The sequence below is a fragment of the Melanaphis sacchari genome, unplaced genomic scaffold (genome assembly GCF_002803265.2).
Source record: "Melanaphis sacchari strain LSU unplaced genomic scaffold, SCAv2.0 Contig12_pilon_pilon, whole genome shotgun sequence".
Classification (NCBI taxonomy): Eukaryota; Metazoa; Arthropoda; class Insecta; order Hemiptera; family Aphididae; genus Melanaphis; species Melanaphis sacchari.
In genome coordinates this window covers 2057908-2083471 of record NW_020270527.1, presented here as the reverse complement: position 1 = coordinate 2083471, position 25564 = coordinate 2057908, and the positions used below count along the sequence as shown (strand labels likewise).

Below are 25564 nucleotides of genomic sequence, written 5' to 3'. Positions count from 1 at the left end.
CTATTAACCGCGGCCCAGATAAAATTCATATGTGGGACGGCCATTTGGTGTCCTCTGTAGTAAACGATCAAAAACAAATATTATAAAAAAGTAATAGTAAAATGTTAAATATTAACTAGATAGGTACCATGATTGGAATGATTTCTATAGTACCATATAGTGTGCCTAAGCGTATCTAGGGCTTAATAATTTACATAAACCGTTCAAATATAATAAAATATATATATGTGCGGTGAAAAATTTCTATACGTGTGTAATAATTTATTTTTTTGTGTGAACACTGCGCAGTCATAATACATGATTTATATGCTTATAAGTTATATTATATTCCTTAACATAGTTACACCTCATATACTATTTTATACGTATTATTATAAAATTATAATAAAAATAAGTTCTTACATATAATTTATATATAAATATATAGAACAAGACGTATTGATTTTCTATCGATTTATTATACGTTCCATCGTTTGACCATAATTTATCGCAAAGATGGTTCGATTAAGTATTTACTATTTTCACTCATGGCAGCCCTCCGATAACCTATGTTATAATATATTACGCATTATTATAATATTTCCCAGCAATGGCATTCTCGATGTTTTTTTATACATAATGCAATATTTCATTGTGTGAAGGTACGGTTACCCATCTATAACTTATTATGATTTTCGGTCGCGCACCTTACGTCGTCGAGTCATTGCCCGACCGTTGCAGCGGTGTAATAATAATAATAATAATAATAATAGTATGAATAAGTGCATTCAGCGGATTGTCGGAATAATAATACAGCGATATATTGTATAGCTATTTGTATTATTATTATTATTATTATTGTATATAGGAGGCACGCACGTATAATCGCGATATTCGAGGCGTGGAAAATATACGTAAAGATCCCGATTTACGTGAGGTACACAGCGGTCCAAGTATAGACGCAGGATGGGTCATATCATATATATATATATGTAGCTTATACTATTATCGTGTTACAGCATACCTGCACATATTATAATATTATTATTATTGTTGTACGACATCGACGGCGCTGGAACGTCATCTGGGTCTGCCGCCCGCGCCAAGTGGGAGATTGAATATCATATTTTTTGTTTTGCGCCGTGTATTTATTTGTTTTTATTTTTACCGAGTGAAAGCTGTAGCGACGGCGGCGGTTTATTAATTGTGACCGCCTTCTTGGAGTTATCGCACAATGCGGCGGCGGTGGCGTGCGGTATAATATGAAACACGTCGTGTCGTCTGCGGCATGCGCGCACACCAATGAAAACCGGAATTATTGTTGTTTTCGGTGCAAAAACGACAATATAAAAATAATATGTACAATATTAATATTAGTATAATATAGTATTACTAGAATGTTATACAATTATTGCGCAATGTAACCTACCTATTTACAGGCTATTTGTTTTCCGCAATTAATATTTCACGTTTGTTCTGCGTTTGCCGATTCGCCCACGCGGGCGTGTTGTAGGTTGGCATAATGCTCAATATGTGGCCCGGAGACAAATTTTCGTTTGGTACTATTATCTATTCTTCGATCCACAGTATGGCGGACATCTGGACGGTTTGAGTATGTACGAGAAAATTCGAGTTCTTTGAAGAATAAATTATCGTCAGACTTCAACTGTAATAGTATATATACAGTACTGGGGTTGGAAATTTAATGATTCAAAGATTTTGTCGGTTCTTCTGAAAAATTACGAACACTCATACTATGGACGATAAATCAGATCCGCGATTTTCAAAAAGTTTCTGTTTATTTAAGATAAAGTTTCTGTAGTCTTTGGCACTCGACTGCACCTACGCGAATTCATTATGTTCGAGTAAAGTAAATTGAGAATTATTCATACTTAATTTTACAAATGCTACTTACAGATCGGTTAATAAGTTATAAGTACTTATAACAACATTTCAAAAAGACGTTAATTTTTAGAAATTATAGGTTTGTAATGTTTATTTTTGTACTATGAATTGACATATATTAATTTTTTCTGACAAACATAAAATGCTATAATGTCATACCTACATACGCAGTCACCGAATCCACAGGTTAGTGTACGAAATAATTTATAATATCCAGTTATAACTACTTATACACAGTATATACAATATTTCTATAGTATCATACATAATATAGGTACATCATGTGAGGTCACGATTTATAGGTATAATATACGTAATATGGGTACTCGACATCGTAGTGGTCATACATAAGTGCGTCTATTCAAAACGTATACTGGAACGTGTTTCATAAAAAAAGGAGTATTTTACCATTTGTGGGTTTAAAGAAAAAAAAAATCACATATTTTGTAAATAGGTTTACGTGTATATCACAATATAATATGTTCATATTATTAATAATGTTACATTTTATGTATAACGTGAAACGCAAGGAAAAGAAACACGCCTCGTCAATTTAATTGAAAATTAATATAATATTTGTACTGACGTACTTGCAATGTCTCCAAATACAAACGGAATACGTATTACTATATACAAGATGTTGTACCTGTCTGGCTTATTTATGTTTATATAAACGTATATGTTATTAATTCGAGTATACGCATGGTGGCGTATAGAATATACCGAATGAACCACGACATTTTAGAAATATCTATTTCGAATCTGTATAATGATATTCTCGAAAAATATGTTGTGCAACTATATAACAAACTGATTTTTTTTTTCATTTAAATTTAAAAATTGCACACAGATACGCACAGCAATGAATAGTGATTCAAAAATCATATCTGAAACATGTGGAATTCAAATCTTGTCTATTGTTATTTTATAAAAAAAAAAAACAAATATTTTTGATGCAAATCACATAATATAATGTACATAGGTATTAGATAATAGTGAGATAAGTCCACTAACTTAATTACTATATAAAGAAAGATGTAAAACTTGAATACAAAATAATTGTTTCCAACAGGAAACGCCACTTAAATGTACAACCTTGATAAGAATTCAATATTTGCTATTTATTACGATTCTTAAATGCCGAAAAAAAATCATATTTCATATTGCATGCTGTATAATTTTATACTTTAATATTATATTATATCGGTCAAAATAATTAACTACTCTACCTGCAGTTTATCATTATTAGTAAACCTACAATCGTATAATTATTCTGATTTTTTTCATCGTACGGTTTGATGATTTTGTTTATTTTGTCAGACATCTTTTATGATCGAGAACAATAGTAATTTTCAAGTTAATTTATATTGTATTCGCAAATAATTGAAGGATAATATATATATTATAATTTTTAAGCAGTTTAATACAACCTTAAGGGTAGCTTTTAATAATAGTACTGTACAACAGTACAACTACAACTTATGTACGTTAGTGCGATTAGTAAACGATAACACTTTCCAAACTAATGTATTTACAATTTATTCTTACTACTTGTGCACTAATGCACTGCGGACTGCGGTACTACATGTACGTGGTATTATAAAACGTTATTTCATCGATTTTAGTTTTGTTTCCACAGACCTGTTTACCGATCGAGATATAAAAGTAGAAAAATGGGTTCTTCATTTTCGTAAACGTATAATATAAAAACAGTATACTGAGTTGTGTTATCGACTTTTTAACTTTCTTCATACATTTTTCCATACTTGTTAAAGTTTTTATCTATTTTCACATGTTTATTAAATCAAGTTTCGTTAAGATTCAAATACTGTAAATATTTTATACTTGAAAAATAAGTTCTTAAAATAATATAATTCTAAAATAATATAATAATATTATTTTTCTAAGTTTAACACATATGTACTTGCAATTTATACACATATGTAAATAAGTATTAGGTATATTTTTTAATATAATGTATAAAAATCATCAAAAAACCTATATTACATTCAAATGCATTAATATTGAAAATTGGTAACATTCCTATTTAGTATTATACAATAAAATAACAAAAATTAAAATACCACGGTTTTATATTACATAGTACCTATTGAGAATAATATTCAAATTTATTTTATAAATTCAATTTCACTTATTGGTTTTCGAAATGTTCTTAGAAAAAAAAATCAAATTTATACAACACGTCGTGTAATATCATTATCAACAGCCTATGGATATGTCTATTGTTTGTTTTTATTATATATCGCGTTATTCTTACCTTGTGCCTAAATTTCACTCAGAAGTTGAAAACTATTGTACAAAACTATATGGGCGATTGAAAAAATTATCTTATTTGCAATAAAGTAATAACTCATATGTATAATAATATGAGACATTTTTAAATTTGTTTTTGAATATTAGGTGTCTTTAGGAAATTGCTATTATGAAATTGATTGATAATAAATTAAATCACATTATATTTATTATTTGTAGAGTATTTTTCGTTTTATTAAAACAAATTATTATGAAAATAACATAATAATTTATCTTATTAAATATTTCGTTGAAAAAGTTTTAGAATGAAATGTATACTTATGGATTGTTTTTTTTTTTGTTTCAGTTCTTGCAGTTTCTCGAATAATAGGATGTAATTCAAAGACCGTCAACCAGGTATTTATATTGTTTATATTCATTACATGCATTATTTTGAAATATATCTATATTGATGTTTGAAGACATTATTCTTAAATTATTAATACGCATATGACTATATGAGTAAATAGTATTACATAAACGTTATACACAATTCCACTTTTATACATGTAGGTAAAATGATTTCGATTACATTTTTTTTTTTTTTAATTTGATCAAGTACGTCGTCTGTTCGGCTATTACCAAATATTAGTTTATGGTTTCTTATTATGATAGAATATATCGTATTATGATAATAAATAAACGAATATAATAATATCAGTGGTTATTTAATATTTTTATTTTTCCTGGAATCGTTGACATTCATCAGTTATCTGAACTCATCAAAGAATTAAATTTTACCATAAAATTGTTTAAGTTTTTGGGTTTGGTCCAAGGCTTTCTCTTGCAGGTTTATGTATTAGATATATTGTATGTTAAGCGTCACAGCGTACAATCTGCATTCCATTTCAGTTTAAGTGTTCGATTGTATGAATCGCATTGTAGCAACATGTGATGCTGGAGGTTTTTATTTCGGTCATTGTTGTTGTTTTTGTTAATATTCGAATTAATATCATAGATTTTTAGCTATACAAGACATTCTATAACACAGGTTAAAATTAATACTTTTTCTATTTTTGACGAATTTTACTTTTTACCGTATTCAAACTTAATGAAAATATTATAGTCAAAAAATCCATGTGTATATAATTATATATATATATGTATCATGTACATAATTACGTATTTTATATAGTTAGAGATTATGAAAACAATACAATTAAAAATGACATGTAGGTATTTAGTGTGTCAACTGTCAAGGCAAAAGAATTTTACGTAAAAAATAAAAATAAATAATAATAGAGTGTTATATAGCAAACGATAAAAATCTTATTAAGCATTTATTATTAATATTATTAAATATAATGTAAATATACAGAAATTTTTCAGTTTTTTTATTAATTGGAATACACGAAAAAAATGATAAATTGATTATTATGTAATAAATAATATATTGATCGTTCATATTTTTATTTCTATATTTATAGGTAGAAATTTTGACCGCGAGTTCATATTGAGATTGCTTATCATTGTTTTAAATTAATAATAATAAAAACTTTCTAATAATAAACCGTAAAATATGGCCCAATATTTTTATTTAGTTTTAGCTTTAATCATTAGAACACCCTTTGTCTGAATAATGCCAATTTTTTCTGTAAGTCAAAACAATTTTTCAACAAATTTTTTGGCAAACTTTCAAAGTTGCAATACATTTGTAATTTTATATAAGATGTACGTCACTTAAAAAAAAAACTTGAGAAATCATTATTCCATGGTTTATAATCGCCAAGTAGACTTAAATGTAACTTACAAAACTGTCATTTTTTGTATTTATTCAAGTGACTATTTCTATAGAAACAGTTAACTATAGGCCGACTTAATTTACTGTGTATAAAAATATGTTAATCATAGATTTTAAATATGTATCATTAATAATGATTCAAACTATTATTTAATGTGTGTCTATCTTTTTTAATTTACATACATTAAACATATTAATATAATTGCAATGAAACGAACACACACATTACATATTATATGATAGATTTGTTTAAGTTGTATGGAACATAACATACCTACGAGTAGGTAGGTATATCACTATATCAGATAATTTATTTGGAAATAAATTTGTGGAAAACACTTCTCTTTATTCTTTAATCTTTATTTAGGTACATTTTTAAACTGCAGTAACCTACTTATCTTAGACCTCGATTATAAAATGTACGAGGTACATCGCATTAACTTGCAGCAAATACAACCACAACTCACATTCTCCAATTAGAATCTTGTTTTATTTGATTACTCTTCGTATAATCCTATATTATTTAATGTTTCGATTTAAGTATCATCTAAACAAAATGTGCATTATAATAATACAATGGTCAATGAAAAAGTTTCGAAATTGTATTTATTTTGTTTAACATTAAAGAATTAAACATCATCATTGTTATTGTCTTATTGAGAAATAATATATCTCATATGTGAAATTACTACATTACTACAACTAATTATGTAGTTTAAGACCTTTTCTATGATATTTTTTGACATTTTTTTTTCAAACTATCAATATTAACATCAAGACCACATCTAGAAATGTGAAGGTCTTGAATCTTCGATAGAAATTTTAAGTCTTCTAAAAGTAATTTCTTAGCGATTATTATACTTATATACAGCTAATATGTTCCAATAGTCTCGTAACACCTTTGATATTTTTATAGGAAATAAATAAATTTAAATGTATTTTTTTTTTTTAATTAATTAATTAGAATATTATAATTGTATGGAAATAAGTTTCAATTTTTATTTAAAATTTAAAATTTTCAAAAACAATTTTTTATGCAGTTTAGTTTAGATATTATATTTTTAAGATATCCATTTCGTTGAATATATTTCGTACATGGTATATAATCTCAATCAATTGTAAGATTAGAAATCTAAAAACACTACAACATACATTTTTAATCACTATAACTATACAGTTCATTATAATAATGATAACTAGATTAGTGCATGTGGAAGGTCATAAATATAAATATCAAACTTATATTATAAGCAAGGTTCATTAAAATAATGAATACATAAATCTAAATTAAATAATATTATAACAAAAGAATATTTTTTCAACAAGAAATGGGATCGATCGAATGAACGAATGATTAATAATTTAATCATATTACCTGATTCATTATTAAAATTATTCAGTATAGTATAGTTTTGGTAAACAAAAGCTTTTTATTATCTATTGTTTTGAAATAATTAAACATTTTTATGTTAAAAACAATAATAGTAATAACAATTGAACTATAGTAATTAATAACTGCTATTGTTGTAAATATGTAAAGCTTTCTCATAGTTAAAATAATTTTTTCGGAGGATAAAAATGTAAAATATTATACTCATATATCTCGTATAGTTGTGATCTTTAAATATAATAGTCAGCAATTTACCACAAAGTTAAAGAGAATTTAAAATACTTCTAATTATAAAAAAACAGCAAAAATTGCTTTTGTAAACTATACATTTTTCTAAGGGCTTACAGCTGATGAAATGCATGTGATCAGTAAATAAAAAAAAACTTTAAATTTTTTATTTTTTGAAATAAGAGTTAAAAAAATCCAATATTATTTTTGAATTGTTTTGGTTTTGGGACGGGGTAAGCCTCGTTTACACATCCTTTTGTTTACTGTACTTGTGGGCTAAATTTTAGTAGCATGATCAATGGTTTACCATCGAATTTAAATTTAACACACGTTACAATGACGAGTCACACTTGACACCTATGTTGTACAATTGAACGATCGATCACCTATTTCCTCCCTTACTCTCTAACGACTAACGTTACATATTCTTCAGTTGTGTCAGTATAATAATAATGATATCACAAAACGTGTACGACCATGTCTGCATGGCGCAGCACAACAAAACAATTATTGTTAACGGCTGCGAAACATTATTGAAACCATCGATTGTGCACCGGCAGCAAGCCTTCGCGTTACCTACATAATATGATATATATATATATATATATATATTACGAGACAAAAGTCCAAAGTGTATTATTATTGTACAATTACCGTATATTTTTCCGGACGTAAAACGTTTGGGCGTAACAACAACGTGAACGTATTTCCGTTTGGAAACGGTGCATTCGAATAGCGTTGCGTACCGAGAGTTATGTATACGCAGATATCCTATATCCGATGATTATATTGCATCCTATTGGCACTCGTAAACAGCAGGCATCGACGCCGACACGTCCGGGTCCGTCGCGCTAACTACTTGGTCCGGGATTTTTCCATCGGCGCAGACGTGTGAACCGCGAGACGCCGAGACAATATAATAACACCATTATCATTATCATTATTTTCATTATTACACAAGCCAGACAGGAATGGTGTGTATAAAATTATTTTAGTCGCATGCCCGACGATCGCAGAACAATTTGCTGTTATGGTTGTCTATTATCATCGTCTTAGACTCGACCTAACGCGCGAATATGTTATACAAGTTTATGCGTTATTATAATACGTTATTATGGCCGGGTCGTAATTGCCCAGCCGCGGTTATTGCCGTTGCGCAATACCCTCGAAAGGGCTTAATAATTAAATACCTGACGCAGGTATTAGCACACAGGCGCTAATTTTTTATGTGCCTAGTTGAGATTACCAAATGTTATTGTCTATGATATATAATATTTTTTTGTACACGGTAGAATTTTTTTTATTAATGGTTTTCAACGCGTAAACAAATAAACTAACACAATATGGCAATAATTAAACGCACACCGCCGTCTCGTAGGTACCAACAACATGTCCATCAATGCTCACGCACCCGTCTTACATATATCTGACCCGTTGCATACCGTATCTAGGAATAACCAGCGCGGTTGCAAGCCGTACAACTGCGGATAAAATTTCCCAAGTCATTATTTTTTACATGACTAAATATACAGTAGCGAACACGGGTTTTGATTTAGACGTAGATATACACTAACACTATGGATGTGAAATCAATAAAAACATTAAAAGTTATTTTATAATTTGCATTTTTTACTTTCTGAGCAATTAAATGACTAGGCACACTAATGCATTTTAATCGGGTTGTTTCTCAAAATTTTTCATCGAAAAACTTTAATTAATATTTAAATAATAGTATTGTTTATTGAATTAAAAAAAAATGTTTTCATTAATTATTTGCTTACTGATTAAAATTACAACTGCGTATTAAAATATCATACGAGATTACTTTATACACAGATATTTCTATTATTTTTTTAAAATAAAAATACAGATTTTATAGAAATTCCCGGTGATATCCTTCTTCGATGGTTTCATTAATTGGATTTCAAAACCTATTTATGATTACCTAAAGTGCGTACAATAATATTTAAAATGTATGAATAACGTTATTTATTTAGCGTCGTGCAACACTTAAACTGTGGTTTTATGGAAAAAACAAATCGAAATATTTTAAATTTAACCATGCTAAACGACTAAATTTGCAATTTCTCATTCAAACGTTTTATGACAAAAAAATACAAAAAATCATTGTATTAATTTCAAAAAATATTTTGCAAATTATTAGAAATAAACATCAATTTATTTTTTTAATTTTTAAGAGAATATACGGAGTATGGCGTAGCTGCAGTCACTCGTCGGAGGTATCGGGCGCTCGTTATTGCACGACTGCAGCCGTACAGGTTCTGAGTTCGTTTATTCGTTTTTATTTTTGCCAAGTATATATAACGGGTGAAAACGCCGCCGTGACGTAGGTCGACGTATTGCACATTGTGTACAACGTATCTATACATGCATTACAGCCTATCATATTATACGCCATTCAGGGTTTTACTTCCTGTTGACCTACCGCGCGAACCGTCGAGTTGATGTTCGGTCCCGATACGGCACGACACCGCGACGACGACGACCCGATGAGCCCTTGCTCCCCCTCCCGCCCACCACCGAACAATCGTCTCGTGTCGAAGTCTCGTCGTCGCGGCATATTATAATAATATTATGTAGGTACAGGCGTACAGCACATCACATAATATGCGTATGTGCCTATATACATCCGCAAATAGTTTTGATCACGCGGATCGTCCGTGTCTGGCGGGCAGCGTGATGACGGAGAAAAAACGGCGTGTGTATTTCTATACGGAAAATAATAATATATTGTAAGTATAGAAATAGATATATAGATAATATATATTTTATTATACGATATGTGTGTGTGTTTTCATTTTTTTTTTTTCACAAAACCGCCGGCCGTAACGCTATTAAGTACCTACCCACCAAGCAAGCAAAGCGTTTTTCTGTAAAATACTATTATATTACTTTATTATGGTAATAGTATTATGGTCATAATAATATTACGCGCCACAGTAATGGAGACGCACAGCTTTCTATGTACGCGATGGATTTGTTAAATTATAAATTATAATATATTACGTCGTAAAAAACGCGTATCGTTGTGATGCGAGTAGTCTGGTCCTTAAAAGTGCTATAATAAACAATACACATATATATTCAATCATTCAGGCCTCAAAAAAAGGGAAAGGAGTTAAAAGGGAAGATTTTCTTCGATCCGGCTAAATTTTTGCATCAACTCAGTTTATAACATATTTATTAATACAAATAGAAATCATAAACGATAAAATAATAAATTTGTCCAGCACTATTCGAAATAGAAATGGTTATTGATGGATACATTTTTTTTTTCAATAAAATCTAAAAAAAATCTAAAAACTCAAAAAATTCAAATGGTTATATGTATTCCCAAAGTAACCCTAAAATTTGAAGACTAAAACATTTTTATTATCTTCGTCAAAATCCGTTGACAGACAAAAAAAAAAAAAATGAATAATAATATTAATAGTAAAAACACGCTTCATTGTATAATAAATACTGCTCTGTTCAGAATCTAAAATTTAGATTTGAAAATAATGCGTATAAAAGTCATCACCACTCTTAAACTGTAGGAGTAAAGTAAGTAACTACTATAAGTTATACTACTACTTTTAGATACTACTTACAGATCAACCTAAGATTGACTCCATACAGTGTCATACTTTATAATAAATTGGTCCTTAAGATATCGCCTCCCTAGGTTCGTGATTTTTTTATTCATATAAATTACACTTCGCCAAGACTTAAACGGTTATTATCGAGTTTTCTTTTTACCCTCAACACAATCGCGAAATCTACTTATCCGAGTGAGAGTAAGTATCCCTTATATACATGTTATCCATTATTATTAAGTGAGGACAGTTGACAAGCTATTTCTGCGAAACGATATTATTGGGTGATGTATATGATGGAGTTTAGTAAAACGAAAAAAACGGACTTATACTCGTAAGTTGTTAAGGTAATAATGACCGAATATTGGTACCATGAAATATATTAATTTTGTGAAATTTCTAAATTAAAGTATTTACATCACTATATATACTGGTAAACTGCATTATTTATGTTAATATGGATTTTTTTTTAACGATGGTCAACATTCGTATTTGCAAAAATAACTTCCCATTAAACTATTACGACCGACAGTATTATACAACTACACCATATAAATACTTGTAAAATTCCAACAACAATTTTTAAAATATTTCATACGTCTAGCGAGAAATATAATGACGAAACACATTTCTTATTGTTTTAATATTAATATGGGGTGGAATTAGTTATAAAAAGAAACTATAATGGTGAATGAAAATAATTTTATTTTTATTTCACAACTCACTTTCCTGCATGGAACTTTTTAATTTAATTTCTAAGTATTCATAGTAAGGTAAAAAAATACACGTATCATACTATCATTTTATGAAAAAAAATAATTATAATGCTAACTAGAACTGTCTTAGATTTTATTTATTAAAATGGCCTTACCTAAACCGGCGATTAATTTAGGATAAGAAATCTAACTTAACGCATATAATGAACCCAATAAAACAAACTTATAAGTATTTATCTCGTGACTTATTTTACAACTACTTAATCAATCGCATGAACATATTTTTTCAATTTTCTATAATACTTATAAAAATCATTATATAATATATTTACATAGGCGTATCTTTAATAACACATAATTTCCTGGGAAGTAGGAACAGTCAAATTACAATGGTATATATAGTGTGAAATAAAAAAAACAATAAATAACGTTTCTTTTTGTGAAACTTTAAATAAATTTATTTTTTCGGACTTATTAGATACGAAGTATACTTAATATTTTTCGTATGAATATAATTAATATAAGTAATTTAAGAAATATTTTTTTGATTGAAAAAATTAATGAAAAAATCAGTCAGGTGAAATCTGGGTTAGTTTTCTATAGCTTTGACTATTAAATATTAATATAAATAAAATAATAAAAAACTACTTAAGTAATTGCGCCATTATAAACAAAAAATGAAATACTATGACTTGTGGCTTGACTATTAAAATTAGCCCTGATAAGTAGTGTCCAGATTTTATTGCAAAAAAAAAATTTAGAATATAAATTTATTTATACACGCAAAATTAAAAAAAAAATAGGCGTAAAAATATAAAATATGCATAATTGCACATAAATGTTTATGCATTCTAATAACTAATACAACTTGTAAATTGATATTAATATTTTAATGATGTACAAATTGTAACTGTAAGATATTTTTAATTTTTTTTTTTTATTAATTTATTGTAAAATAATTAAGACTCGAAATAACATGAAATTTTATGATGCGATTATCTAGAAATGACAAACTTTTACTAATTTTAACTTTGCCAATGTAAAAAATATATACAAAAAATTTAACTGTATACAAAAACTATTAAGAATTTTAAAATCTTACTTATATTTACTTTGTCAAAGTTTATCTATTGAAATAATCTGGACCAAATAAAATGGAACATTTTTTATTTAATCATTAATACCTACGTAATAATTGGTAAAATAATATTTAGTCTTAACTATTCGCGTTTCTCTTGTAATTTAAATTGAATGTTTATTTATTAAATTGTCTATTATTAGAAACGTGACAATTGATGAGGATCGCTTCGATTTATTAAAATTAAATTGGTACTTTCGAATATGAAATAGTGATGTATATACAGGTAAAATTTGTTCTACGGACCTAGTTTACTATCCTTAGTAATATATAATAAAAAATATTAAAATTAAACATTCTTAAAATATTTATAATATATTTTTCTGTAGTAAATAGTTATATATATCATCTTTACAAATATTAATATAATAAGTTATTATTAATAACACAATTGAATTGTATATTTATTAGCATAATAAAATATGTATTTATTAGAATATCTTTTTAAAAGTATATTGTGGTGGAGTGTCAAAGAATATTATTGAAAACATAAGCGAAATGAGTTTTAAATCAACAAAATAATAAACGTTTCGTAGTGAAACCAATATCTCCGCTATCGAAATCTATTAAATAATATAGCATATTATGTATTCACTGTTTACTCTATAAAAAAAAAAAAATGTTAAATCATTTGAATAAAAAGAAGCAATATTACGTCGCATAAGAACTATAATAAAATATACGTTACATACAATTATTAATATATATATATATATATATATATATTATCATCGTTTTTAGTATTATAATACGAAATAGGGATTTTGAATAATGATGATGGTCATAGTTTATTTATATTTTATATTGTGCATGTCATATATAATAAGTTGAGTAATACAGTAACACCTCAAAAAGTTTTTAATTACCTACGCATCAAAGGTGATTATTTAATTTGAGAAAAAATAAAAAAAATATATAAAATAACACACTGATAAAATATCTAAAATTTGATTAATTGATAACTACTGTACAATTTTTTTGTTTTCACGTCCCACGCTATCTATAAGCCAAATTAATATATTATGATATAATATAACATATTGTACTAGACGGAACTCGGAATGCGTCAATGTCCGTTTTACTAAATGTATTACGTAAGATTTTACCGGTAAACTCTTTGACCTGTGTTAATACTTATGAAAGAAGTAACTTACTCGTGAAGTAAACACTTAAAGAATACAATAAGATACAAGAAATACGTTTTAATTTATACTTATAAAATTATACGGTTGTACAATTTTTAACAAGTGTATAACCTATAGTGTTAAACTGCGTGCACCTTCATATAATAATATTGTGTTAGTTGTTATTATTGACTCCGAGGACAACCCCAAGTGACTCACTCTCACACCAATAACGTATATTCCGTGGAATGGTTGGAGCTAAGTAAAAGTCTACACCGGATAATAAATATAGCACTACGAGTAGCATCGACATTCGTGCGAGGTCTCTTCATACTATTTTTATTATTATTATTATTTAACAAACTCGGTTCCCATCGAAGTTTTTACCTTCTCCCGGACGATCTGAAGAAATATCGGTTTGTCGTGACCGAGTAACCACCTTGCGGCACGAAACCATCCCAAAACAGTGCAATGTCGGTTTAAGTTCGATGGCTCTCCTCCCACTCTTCCACCCACAACACCAACCAATTATATAGGTTTTTTAACATTATGTGTACATATATCGTAATAAATGACATGTCTCAGTCGATATGTTTAACGTTTAACGTGAACGATAAATTGTTATAGGTCAAATTACCAATTCCAACCAAAGAGGGTCTACCGCAGGTGGTCGAAGCGTTAAATGCGGCTACACATTTGGTAGACCACGATGAACTGGAGAAGAACTTTGAAGGACAGCGAGATAGTTATAAGAGGTCACCCAGGAAATTGGGAACTGATGATTTGGATAAGAACTCGGAACTACAAGAGTATCAAGGTGTTTTATTATTATTATTTTTGTCATATCGCGAGTGTTGAAAAAGTATTTTTCATAGTTACTAATAACGTGCAAACGTTCTGCATAAGTATTTTGAATTTTTAAATAATAATATCCTGTAATTTACATAGGTGTAATTGGACGTCCTGGTGTTGACTTTCCGATATTGCCATCTATACCTCAAACCGATTTTAGCTGTAGGAAGGTGAAGAAACCCGGTTACTACGCTGATCTTGAAACTGACTGCCAAGTAAATAATATTATTTTTACACACCAAAAAAATATTTTTAAATTCAAATATTGAAATGTATTTTTTTTTTTTTTAATATATATTCAATTTTAGTGCAAAAATTAATAACTAATAAATAATTATAGTTATAACACGCTGATAATAAATTATTTATAATATAACTTATACACAATTAGCCATGATAAAAATGGTGATCAGGTATTGACAAATTAAAATTAGTAATTTATTCAGGGTTTATACAAATAATTAGTATTAATTAATTAATTTATAAATCGAATGCGTTTTATTGAAAATTCCAAGTTTTAATTTTGATTTTTTTTTTAAATTATGTAGGTTAATTTTAGTAACAATTTCTTTAATACATTTTAATCTTTCAAAAACAATATCTATACATTAAATTTAAATATAGATTCTTAGGATTTTTACACTACAGATAGTTATCATTACAAATCAAAAGTAATTAAACGATTAAGTACATATTGTGACTATTGTTTGCATTTAATTTAATTTTAAATTAAATAATGAAATCAATTTTTTACAGGTGTTCCACATTTGTGATAATGGAAGAAAGGTATCATTTTTATGTCCAAACGGTACAGTTTTTCGTCAGTCACATTTAATTTGTGACTGGTGGTTCCGAGTTGATTGTGAAAGGTCAATTGAATTATATGAAGAGAGTGCAGAACAACTTGCAACTGATCAGCGAGTTTTTAAAGAGCGTGCTGAAACATTGGCTAAATCCATGTTAAAAGTACAAACAACACCGCAAATAAATGATGATAATCGCTTTGTAACAGAACGTTCGTTTGGTCCGAGTACAACAATTTTTAATTCCGAAAGCCGACTGCCTGACCGTGCAAGATACTTCAATGGCTATTCAAGAGACGAAAATCAAGTTCCCGCCGAAACTGGATCATTCGCTGGAAAACAGTTACAAAATAATTTCAATAATTATTATTCGCAGTCCAAAACACCTGTACAAAGTTGGAATCAAGGTAATTATCAAGTACAATCTTCGACAACTGCTCAGCCAAGTTGGAATAATAACTATCAAAGTGGTATTTATCAAGCACAGCCTACAATAACTCCACAACCGACCTGGAACCAGGCTACTAATAACAATTACCAAAGTAATCTTTATCAGTCACCACCTGTAACGACTGCACAACCACCTATCGTTCAAGGAATAAATAATATCCAATCTAGTTACCAATCACAATTTACCACAAGTGCTCAATCGGTCCAAGGTGTTACTAGTTCACAAGCAGTATATCAACCACAACCAACTACTGTTTCGCCTCAAACAAACTGGAATCAAAATAGCAACAATTATCAAGCTGGAAATTACCAAACACTACCTACCACAGCAGCAACACAAATTAATTGGAATAACCATGGTAACAGTGGTCTTAGAACTGATAATCATCAGTCTTTTACACCTTCAACAACACAACCGAATTGGAGTCAAAGCAGTAGTAGTAACTACCAACCTGAAATTTATCAATCGCCGTTAACAACAGTAGCCGCTCAAAGTAATTGGAATAATCAAGGTTCTAATAACTTCCAAACTGAAAATGATCAAACAACACAAACACCGGTTAACTGGAATAATCAAGGTTCCAATCACCTAGATACTGTAAATTCTCAAAAACAAGCAACTACTACCGTATCACAAACTAATTGGAATGGAGCTATTAATAATTTCCAATCAAATAGCTACAATTCACAACCAGCAACAACGATCCAACCAGATTGGAACCAAGAATCTGATACCATTCAGCCCAATCTATTCCAATCTCAACAATCGTATCAACAACCTACTACTATTTTTCCAACCGATAACGAACAAACCATCCCAGCAAAGGAAAGTCAAGTACCTGCGGAATCCGCTTCATTTGTAGATCCCCAAAACTCACCTCGTTTTAATTTTCAACCAGAAAATTATTACACACAAGCTTCTCAGACAAATGTGCCACCTACTACATATCCAGTAACAAGTTCTTATACAAACGATTATTCACCAAACGGAGCTTACTCATTTGTCGAATATCAAAGATCACCAGATACTTCTGTCGTTAGAGATAGCTCAACTCAAGCTACTCCAGTTATGACTACGGTATTGGACTATACTTCTGTTGATAATTCCACATTACCGCCGTCTGGAGAAACATTAATACCGAATATGATAAATTCATTACAAACACTGACAGATAATAATCTACTTTTTGACTTGGATGGACAAAATAATTATCCTTCGCAATCGAACACCGACGATGAACTGAATTCCGTCGCATTGTATTTTAATAATGTAAAAAATCCTCAAATGACCACTGTTGCTAGTGACTTGCAATTTAATCGTTTCGAACAATCGTCTAAAACATACACACATGGGTTGAGTTCAACTGGTGTTAATTCTGTAGAAAATACTACACCGGTTGATAGTTTGCACATACCTGCGGTTTTGACACATAATACAAAAGAGGCGTATAATAAACTTTTTAGAAATGATACTGTTAAAGAATCAGTGATCACTACAAAATTAGCAGATACTAGCAAAACTTCAATAAATCCTACAAATTCAGTAAATCTAGAATTCACTCATGGGTTAAATTTAAACCGTTCGTCGGCGGAATTGAGAGAACTAGCTGCAGTCTTTACGCGTGCTTTAACCGCATACTTGGACGACCCAGAGAATTTCCGTAAAATACTAGCCGAGGTAAGACCGACAGAACCGCCAAGTGTCAAGACTAGTGCTACTGAAGAACAAGAAGTGTTAGATTTTTCTGACGATTCAAAACGTAACCAAGGTAAACCCACTGAACCTAGTACACCAGGCCCAAATTTAGCAGCTGAAATTAATGGTATGACACAAAGTATCAATGCACTGGCAGACTTATCAACTACTGTTCCACAATATACTTTATCGCCATTAATAGAAATCACATCAAAGTATACTGAAACATCAAAAGCTGATCTACAAGAATATGCACCACCTGAAGATAGCGAACAACTACAATTAGCCGGAAGTCAGTCGTTTTATTCAAGTAGAGATAATAGCATTCCAAGTGCAAACACTTTAAAACCAGCTGCCTCCACAGTAGAATGGACAGTTTCTCCTTTAATAGACACTGAGCAGGAAATAAAAACTACGACCTTATCGCCAGTTTACTTTACTACCACTGCAGAAAACTTAGAAACAACTGTAATTGTACAAAGGGCAAAAGAAATGTTCAGCCACTTGAACGCGTCTGAAGCCGGAGTATTGATGAACGTTATGAAAACTGCTCAAGTTAATGATACAGTTAAAAGGTAATATACTAACTCTGAAAACTACTACATTAATAATAGTACTCGTTGACTAAATTTCACTGAATAAAACTGTTGTTCTAAAATTTAAATATCAAGTTTAAATATGCATTTTTTATATGGTTATAATAAGTATTAAACTAAATAAATAATATATTTAACATAATAACCACATGCAATACTTAACTTTGACGAAATGCTTGCAGGACAATATTTTAAAGTTAAAAATAAAATGAAGCATATATTTAAGATCTTATTTAGTTTTAGAAAACATTTATGAAAATTTCGTGATAATTTTATATAGTAACATATCTTATTACTAATAGTAATTATTTAGAAACAATGGTAGAAAAATGATTATTTGAATAAAATATTCAAATGGATACTAGGCACCTATTATTGATAAATAATATTTATGAATATTATATAATATATACATTATAATACATAAAATATATTTTTGATAAATCAATAAATAATCATTATAACCAAAATTTAATAACTCCCATTTATAGGATATATTACTTATATGTATCGATATCTAAATAGGTATATAATTTTAATACATAAGTATAAATTTAAATAACTATTTGTAGGTAAACATAACATGTTTATATATTAATTTATATTATAATATTTCTAAGCCAATTAATATTTGAATATATGTATATATTTTTAAATAATGTAATTTCTTCTATATGATGATTTTCTCATTAATATAAATTAATGTTTGTATAAACTATAAAGTTAGTAAACTAAAAAAAAAAAAAAAACTTTTAATATTGATATTATTTAAACGATTATTTTTTTTAATAGGTTGATTTTACTGTTGGTCAATGATTCGAATAAAGAAAATAGCCCAGAACAGACTAGACACAATTTAATCGAAGCATTACTGGACAACAGGAATACTGACCAAACGTATGACGTATCTTCATCATCACCGTCACCTACTTTCTTGCCATCGTCTACATCAGAAATTCCATTTGGCCAGAGAATACAGGAAGATGGTTCTCCGATACAGGAAGGACAGTATAAGAAATCTAGAAAGGGAACAAGGAGAAGAGTTGTGCATAGGAGTAGGTCGGTTCCCATTTCCACCACTCCAATGACCCCAAATACTTGGCAAGGAGCTAACGATGTGGGCCCGGGGCTGAGTGATGATTCTGACGCCCGAGCAGTTGAACTCCTTAAGTCCCTATACTCGATCGCATCTAAATGGTCGTAAATGGATGTTATCCATCAACGGTATTTCCATTCTGCCTGTGTCATAACCTTGTGCAAATCAAATTATTTATGAATTGTCTATATGATTTTAATATAAGTATATTATAATTTGCAATCGGTTCGGGAAAAATTAATGATCTAAGTCGATAAATCGTAAAGATCGGATAAAACAATTATTTTTTACAATTCATACAAAAATAATGTATCACGATTCTATTCCAAAATCAGATCAATCTTTATTAATATTATATATATATATATATACATATATTATGAGAAATGCTCAATTTAAATCATTGCCGATTAGCTATAATAAATTATTTAATAATTTGAAAATTAAAATTAAATTTTAACCAGAAAATAATAAGTCGAAGATAGACAAACTTTGATTTCCATCTCTGAAAATATTGTTCACACAGAGCACAACCCCGAGGAGATTAATCGACTATCTTTTATCATGATATTTTCATCGTAATTTAATTCAAAGATAATACTCTAATAATATATTACTAAATTTCAGTATAACTTTATCCAATAAAACAAGATATATCGCACAAATAAAATCAGGATGTTTAATTAATATCTGACTTAACGCCGTGATATGAAATAATATATTTGTGTATTCTTCAATATTTAACATTTTTAACAGACAATAGTCATCAATCTTTCGCAACGGTCGCCGTACCTAGGTATAATATCATCTCTATTTAGCGTTTAGAAATTGCCATCACCTAGTACAGAATATTGTTAATAATTGTAAATGTCTCGGCAATATACGCATAATATAAATTGACTCTAGTCCTCGGTGAATTGGCGTGTAATTGTTTTAGGCTAATCTTAGACTTATATTCGTGTTATGTATACATATATTATTATATAATTTGCTCATATATCAAAAGTAGATTTCTGTTAAGATTCAATTGTAATTTTAATTACCTATTGCATATAAATAATATTGTACAATGTATGTAGGTGTATGTCATGTCTTTTTGGTACTAAACTTTAAAATTAAAATGTATTCCTCTATTTATCTTTTGCACGTTATTTCATTTTACATTAAGTTTAAATCTTGTTTTGCATACCTACTGATAATTATTATAAGTACTTATTTCTTATTTTCTTTCAAGTTTTAACAAACATTGATTGTCATTCTACAATTTTTACCATCGTTTGATTTAATCCATGTGTTAAAAACTGTTTACATTTTACATTTATTTATAATAAGCAATGTGAATGTGTATGTACGTGTGAAATATTCATTATACGTACACATATTATTATTAGCTATAGTTCATATATCATATGAATTGATTAATGATTATTTTATAATATTTTTAATTTACTCACACCATGAGTCAAGTTACATTACATGCCATGTAATAATGTTATCACATTATATGTATTATGTAAATTGCATAATATTGTAAATAAAATATAAAATTATTATGTATATTTAGTAAAAATTGTTTGTCACATAGCATAAGTTGGTAACCTATTCTCATATTCATATATTTTAACGAATAATATAAATAATATAATCGTCATGGTTAACAATGACACAAAAATAGGTGGACAAGTGTACACCACTTCGCTGCATAATTTTGGGTGTAAAGATGGTCATTGTGATGGAAATGTATTTTTTTTTTTTTACATTAAGACATATGCAATCTGTACTTAAAGTAAAAAAAAAAAAAAAGGTAACTTTTATACTAAACTTTATTTCAACAAAATTGAATTCTTTATTTTGTTTTAATGAATAACCGTAGAAACTTGAAATTATGTTAATAATTTATATTATCATTTTCTACTTGGTAAAATTTTCATTTTAAAAATGTTGTCTTTTTTTTAAATTTTGGTTTTTTTTTTTTAATGATTAAAAATGATAAAAAAATGTGATATGAGGTTACCATTAGGTTGTGATTATTATAGTATCAATTAAATATTTGTAGTTCAAATTTGGATGAAATCACATAATTTAACGATGATTAATAATGTTAAATATTATTTAAATAATACTATTCGTCCTGGCAATTTAACTTTTAAGTGTACCATGAATTTTAGAGCACATTAATTTTATATTTTCAAAATATATTGATTAACTTTAAGCTATTTTATATTTATACCAGGAATCTATTTATATTTTTTTTGACTTAAAAGTAAACGAAAATATTATAATTAGTAAGGTATAATTAATGTATACTATTATAATAATATAATAAGCACAGGACTTAAACTAATCTTATTCCAAGGTATATAGAAGGCTGCCACTGGTGCTTCTTGAAAGTTATTTTAAGCATGTAAAATTCTAGTAAAAATATAGACATAAATATTGAAATGTCTTAGTAACTGTTATGTTTTTATTTATCTTTGGTGTGTCTGGAAACAAAGTTCTGTGTTAAGGATACGCAACCATTATATCTATTCTGTGATGCAATTGCATACCCTGCATACACCTTTCACACGCCTGTGATAAAAAATGCAATAATTTTAGCAAAAATTAAATCGACTTACCTAACATTAATAGTAAAATTACTTTTAAAGAAATATTTTAAAATATACATACCTATAATGATATAGTCCATTAAAATGGTTTTTTATATACTATTATGACATAAAATGAATTCAAAATCAACTCGTCCATTACAGTAATCATCTCGACATCTATTGTACAACTGAGTGATATCCACTTGTTTACTTTTTAAATATTATTTCATATCATAGAACACTGTTATAAACTTATATAAGTCATATAATATAACGCATAGTGAACGTATGTTCGTATCATAGAATTTTGTAAATAAATTCTTTATGTCATTTACCTTAAAATAAATCTAAATATGTCGAACAATATTCAATTTTCATAGACAAGTTTTTGAGATTAATATTTATTAAATAATAATAAAATAACAAAAATTGCTTAAAAATAAATCGTTATTAGTTTATGATGTCCCAAAGAAAAATGTATGTGGTTTTACAGTATACGTTAAACTTCTTTTTTAATATCAGTTGAAAAATTAACTTATGATTAGTACCTATAAGCATTGCTAATTAAAATCATATGATTTTATAATGCTGTCACATATTATATTCGTTTTAATTGTATTGTAAACTTTCTTTTGTTCCACAAAACTAACATTGTAATGTATTTAAATAGATAAAAAATATATGCATGTATGCACATTTTATGTGCAGACATGCAGTTATGTTTTGGTCAATTATTATTGTAAGAAATTGAATATTGTTAAATAAATAAATAACTTTTGAGTATACTTAAATGTTTTTTTAAAAATACTAGCGAGGTATTGCGTCTTTAAGTTCAAAAGTTTCAAGTTAAGCTGCTGTTGGTACCAATGATTAAATGTTTAATTCAAAGTTCACGTCTTTATTATTATTATTTTTTTTTGTATGGTATGGCCCGTGACATTAGTGGACACTTTAAGAAGTATTTAGTTTTTTGTTTGATTGTTTCTCTATTTGTTTGTTCTTGAATAATGTGATCACCCAAGAATTAAATTGATACGGCACATTAATCTAGTAAATATCTCACTATTTCTAATTTACTGATGATTATTGTTTAAATGTATTTCATAATTTTGTTTGTTATTTAAAATAAAAAGTAGTCTCTAATTTCCAATACAACAAAAATTTATAATTATTTCAATTGTTTGATTTATAAAATGCATCTCCTTGCGCGGTTATTATATTTATTTTTTTATTTATTTTAAGTATACTTCAATAACTTTTCCATTAATACATTTATAGAATATATAATATGGTTATATCATATAATCATAAATATAATTTAATTATATAAATGTTTTTAATTTTGTGGGAATTTATATATAGTTAATACATTTTCCAGCGATCACTAACTACTAAGTGATATCTTAAGAATCATTAATAATTAAACTCAATAAGTATTCATTTATTAGGTTTAATAGTTAAAATATATTGCAGTTTCTAGGTTCTACTATAAGATAATTTTACATTTATTTCATTTATTTTGTGTTTTAAAATATCTAACTTTTTAGCGCGATGGACATAGTATTAACGTATTGTTTAATTTAATTATTTATACACATGCTTAATAATAAAACATTTATGAAGTATAAAATATATACACATGCATGTGTGTATAATTTTACTAGTCATATAATGTACAACGATTTGTATGTACATTAATGTATAACGTGATTTCATGTATTTCTCAAAAATAAATAATATAAATGTATGAATAATTCTCATCATATTATATTACGTACTTTGGTTAAAGTACCCAGAAACTGATATGCAACTACAGCGCAATTCTTTAATTTTATGACACTTTTCAGCATGATGTTGTTAGAATAATGCAGAGTTGGTCTATTTATCAGTTCTCATAATATAGTCCATCTAAATCTAAAAATAAGGCTTAATGATCTCTGGACCTATATTGATATTGATATTATTATTAATTTATTTGTATTGATAAAATTACTTTGTTGCTCTTAGTAAACTAATAATTATTATTATCATATTGTACGCATATAAATACGGAATAATCCTAAGATTCACCTTCCACCACATTACAGCCGAGACAATTGTCCCACGATAACCCTTATTTCGCCACTCTAAGTATGTCTTTTTATGAGTAAAATGCGCCATTTTATAATTCTTTATGATTTATACTAACATGATTATCTATAACACGTCACTTCGGACTTCAACTAATGTTCGCTGCACAATACTCGAGTTTTCTGGATATCGTCGGTCCGCAACCTAGATTGTCGATCGTCGCGAAGTACCTAAACGCTGCACTGGTATGTTTGTCGTCGGCAGGCGAAAAATTGGTCATCTAACATCCCGTAGACTAAGTTCTATGTGTTACGTGAAGCGCACATGGTCTGATCAGTGGCACGTACCAGATACAATAAGGCACAACACGTGAAAACTTACGCGCATTTCGGTAATAACGATAAATGACTGTTGTATCACTTACATCGTAATGTTGATAATATGCACTGTAACAATATTAAGTGTCAGAATGAACTAATACGGTGCATGTTTGGTTAGTGGTTACTATAGCAACCTAGGAGATTATAAATCATAACCACAATCAAAGAAGCGTCAGCAAAATCAAAAGTGATAAGTCACGAGGAACGACCACCGAACAACAACCACCGCAGACGCGACCCAGACCTTAACACTAAAAATCAACGCGCGGCGCTGGCCCTTTTCCGACGTCACACCGAGGTCTCCGTGTAGTATTGGATTTTTCCAAACGTTGTCGGACCCCACCGCGTTACCGACGTGATTATCGAGATCACGCCTATAAATATGTTTACAAAGCTTAAACCAAGTCAGTATACGTGCAGTTTCACAAGGTACAATAGCTACTAACAACGGAAAATTAATGAACGTGACAAAAAAAAAAAAAATTACAATTCATTCAGAATCAAGAGCTCGCTGGCACGCTATCTGTTTATAATCATACAAGATAAAAATATATTTTTTGATCTATAATATAGGAAAATGTGAACACTATAGTGTATGGATATAAAATGTACATAGTTGGTCTAATAAATTATTTAAAATTGAATTATACAGTTATTGATTAAATTAAATTGAACTATTTTTATAGTTTTATTTTTTTTTTATAAAGTTGGTTATATTTATTGTAATTGATTGAAGATCCGGTCTCATTGATTGTCCTATCTATTACGAAATTTAGTATTATTTGTTTCATATCACATAGATTTAAATATTTATATAATGAATAACTATAATATAAATAGGTTATTGTTAATATATAAAATACTTTTAAGTAATACAAATCTTTATACGTAATACTCGTA

General features: G+C 28.3%; 1 protein-coding gene across 1 annotated transcript in view; it reads left to right on the top strand.

The window, feature by feature from the left end:
* Positions 1 to 20921, top strand: part of LOC112591105 (mucin-3A) — a 48601-nt gene extending 27680 nt beyond the window's left edge. The window contains exons 3-7 of the mRNA XM_025334774.1: positions 4505 to 4554; positions 14758 to 14947; positions 15079 to 15197; positions 15739 to 18506; positions 19320 to 20921. Of these exons, the coding sequence (XP_025190559.1) occupies positions 4505 to 4554; positions 14758 to 14947; positions 15079 to 15197; positions 15739 to 18506; positions 19320 to 19731 (3539 nt within the window). The 3' untranslated portion in view covers positions 19732 to 20921. The remainder of the gene's footprint in view (positions 1 to 4504; positions 4555 to 14757; positions 14948 to 15078; positions 15198 to 15738; positions 18507 to 19319) is intronic.
* Positions 20922 to 25564: the final 4643 nt, after the last annotated feature.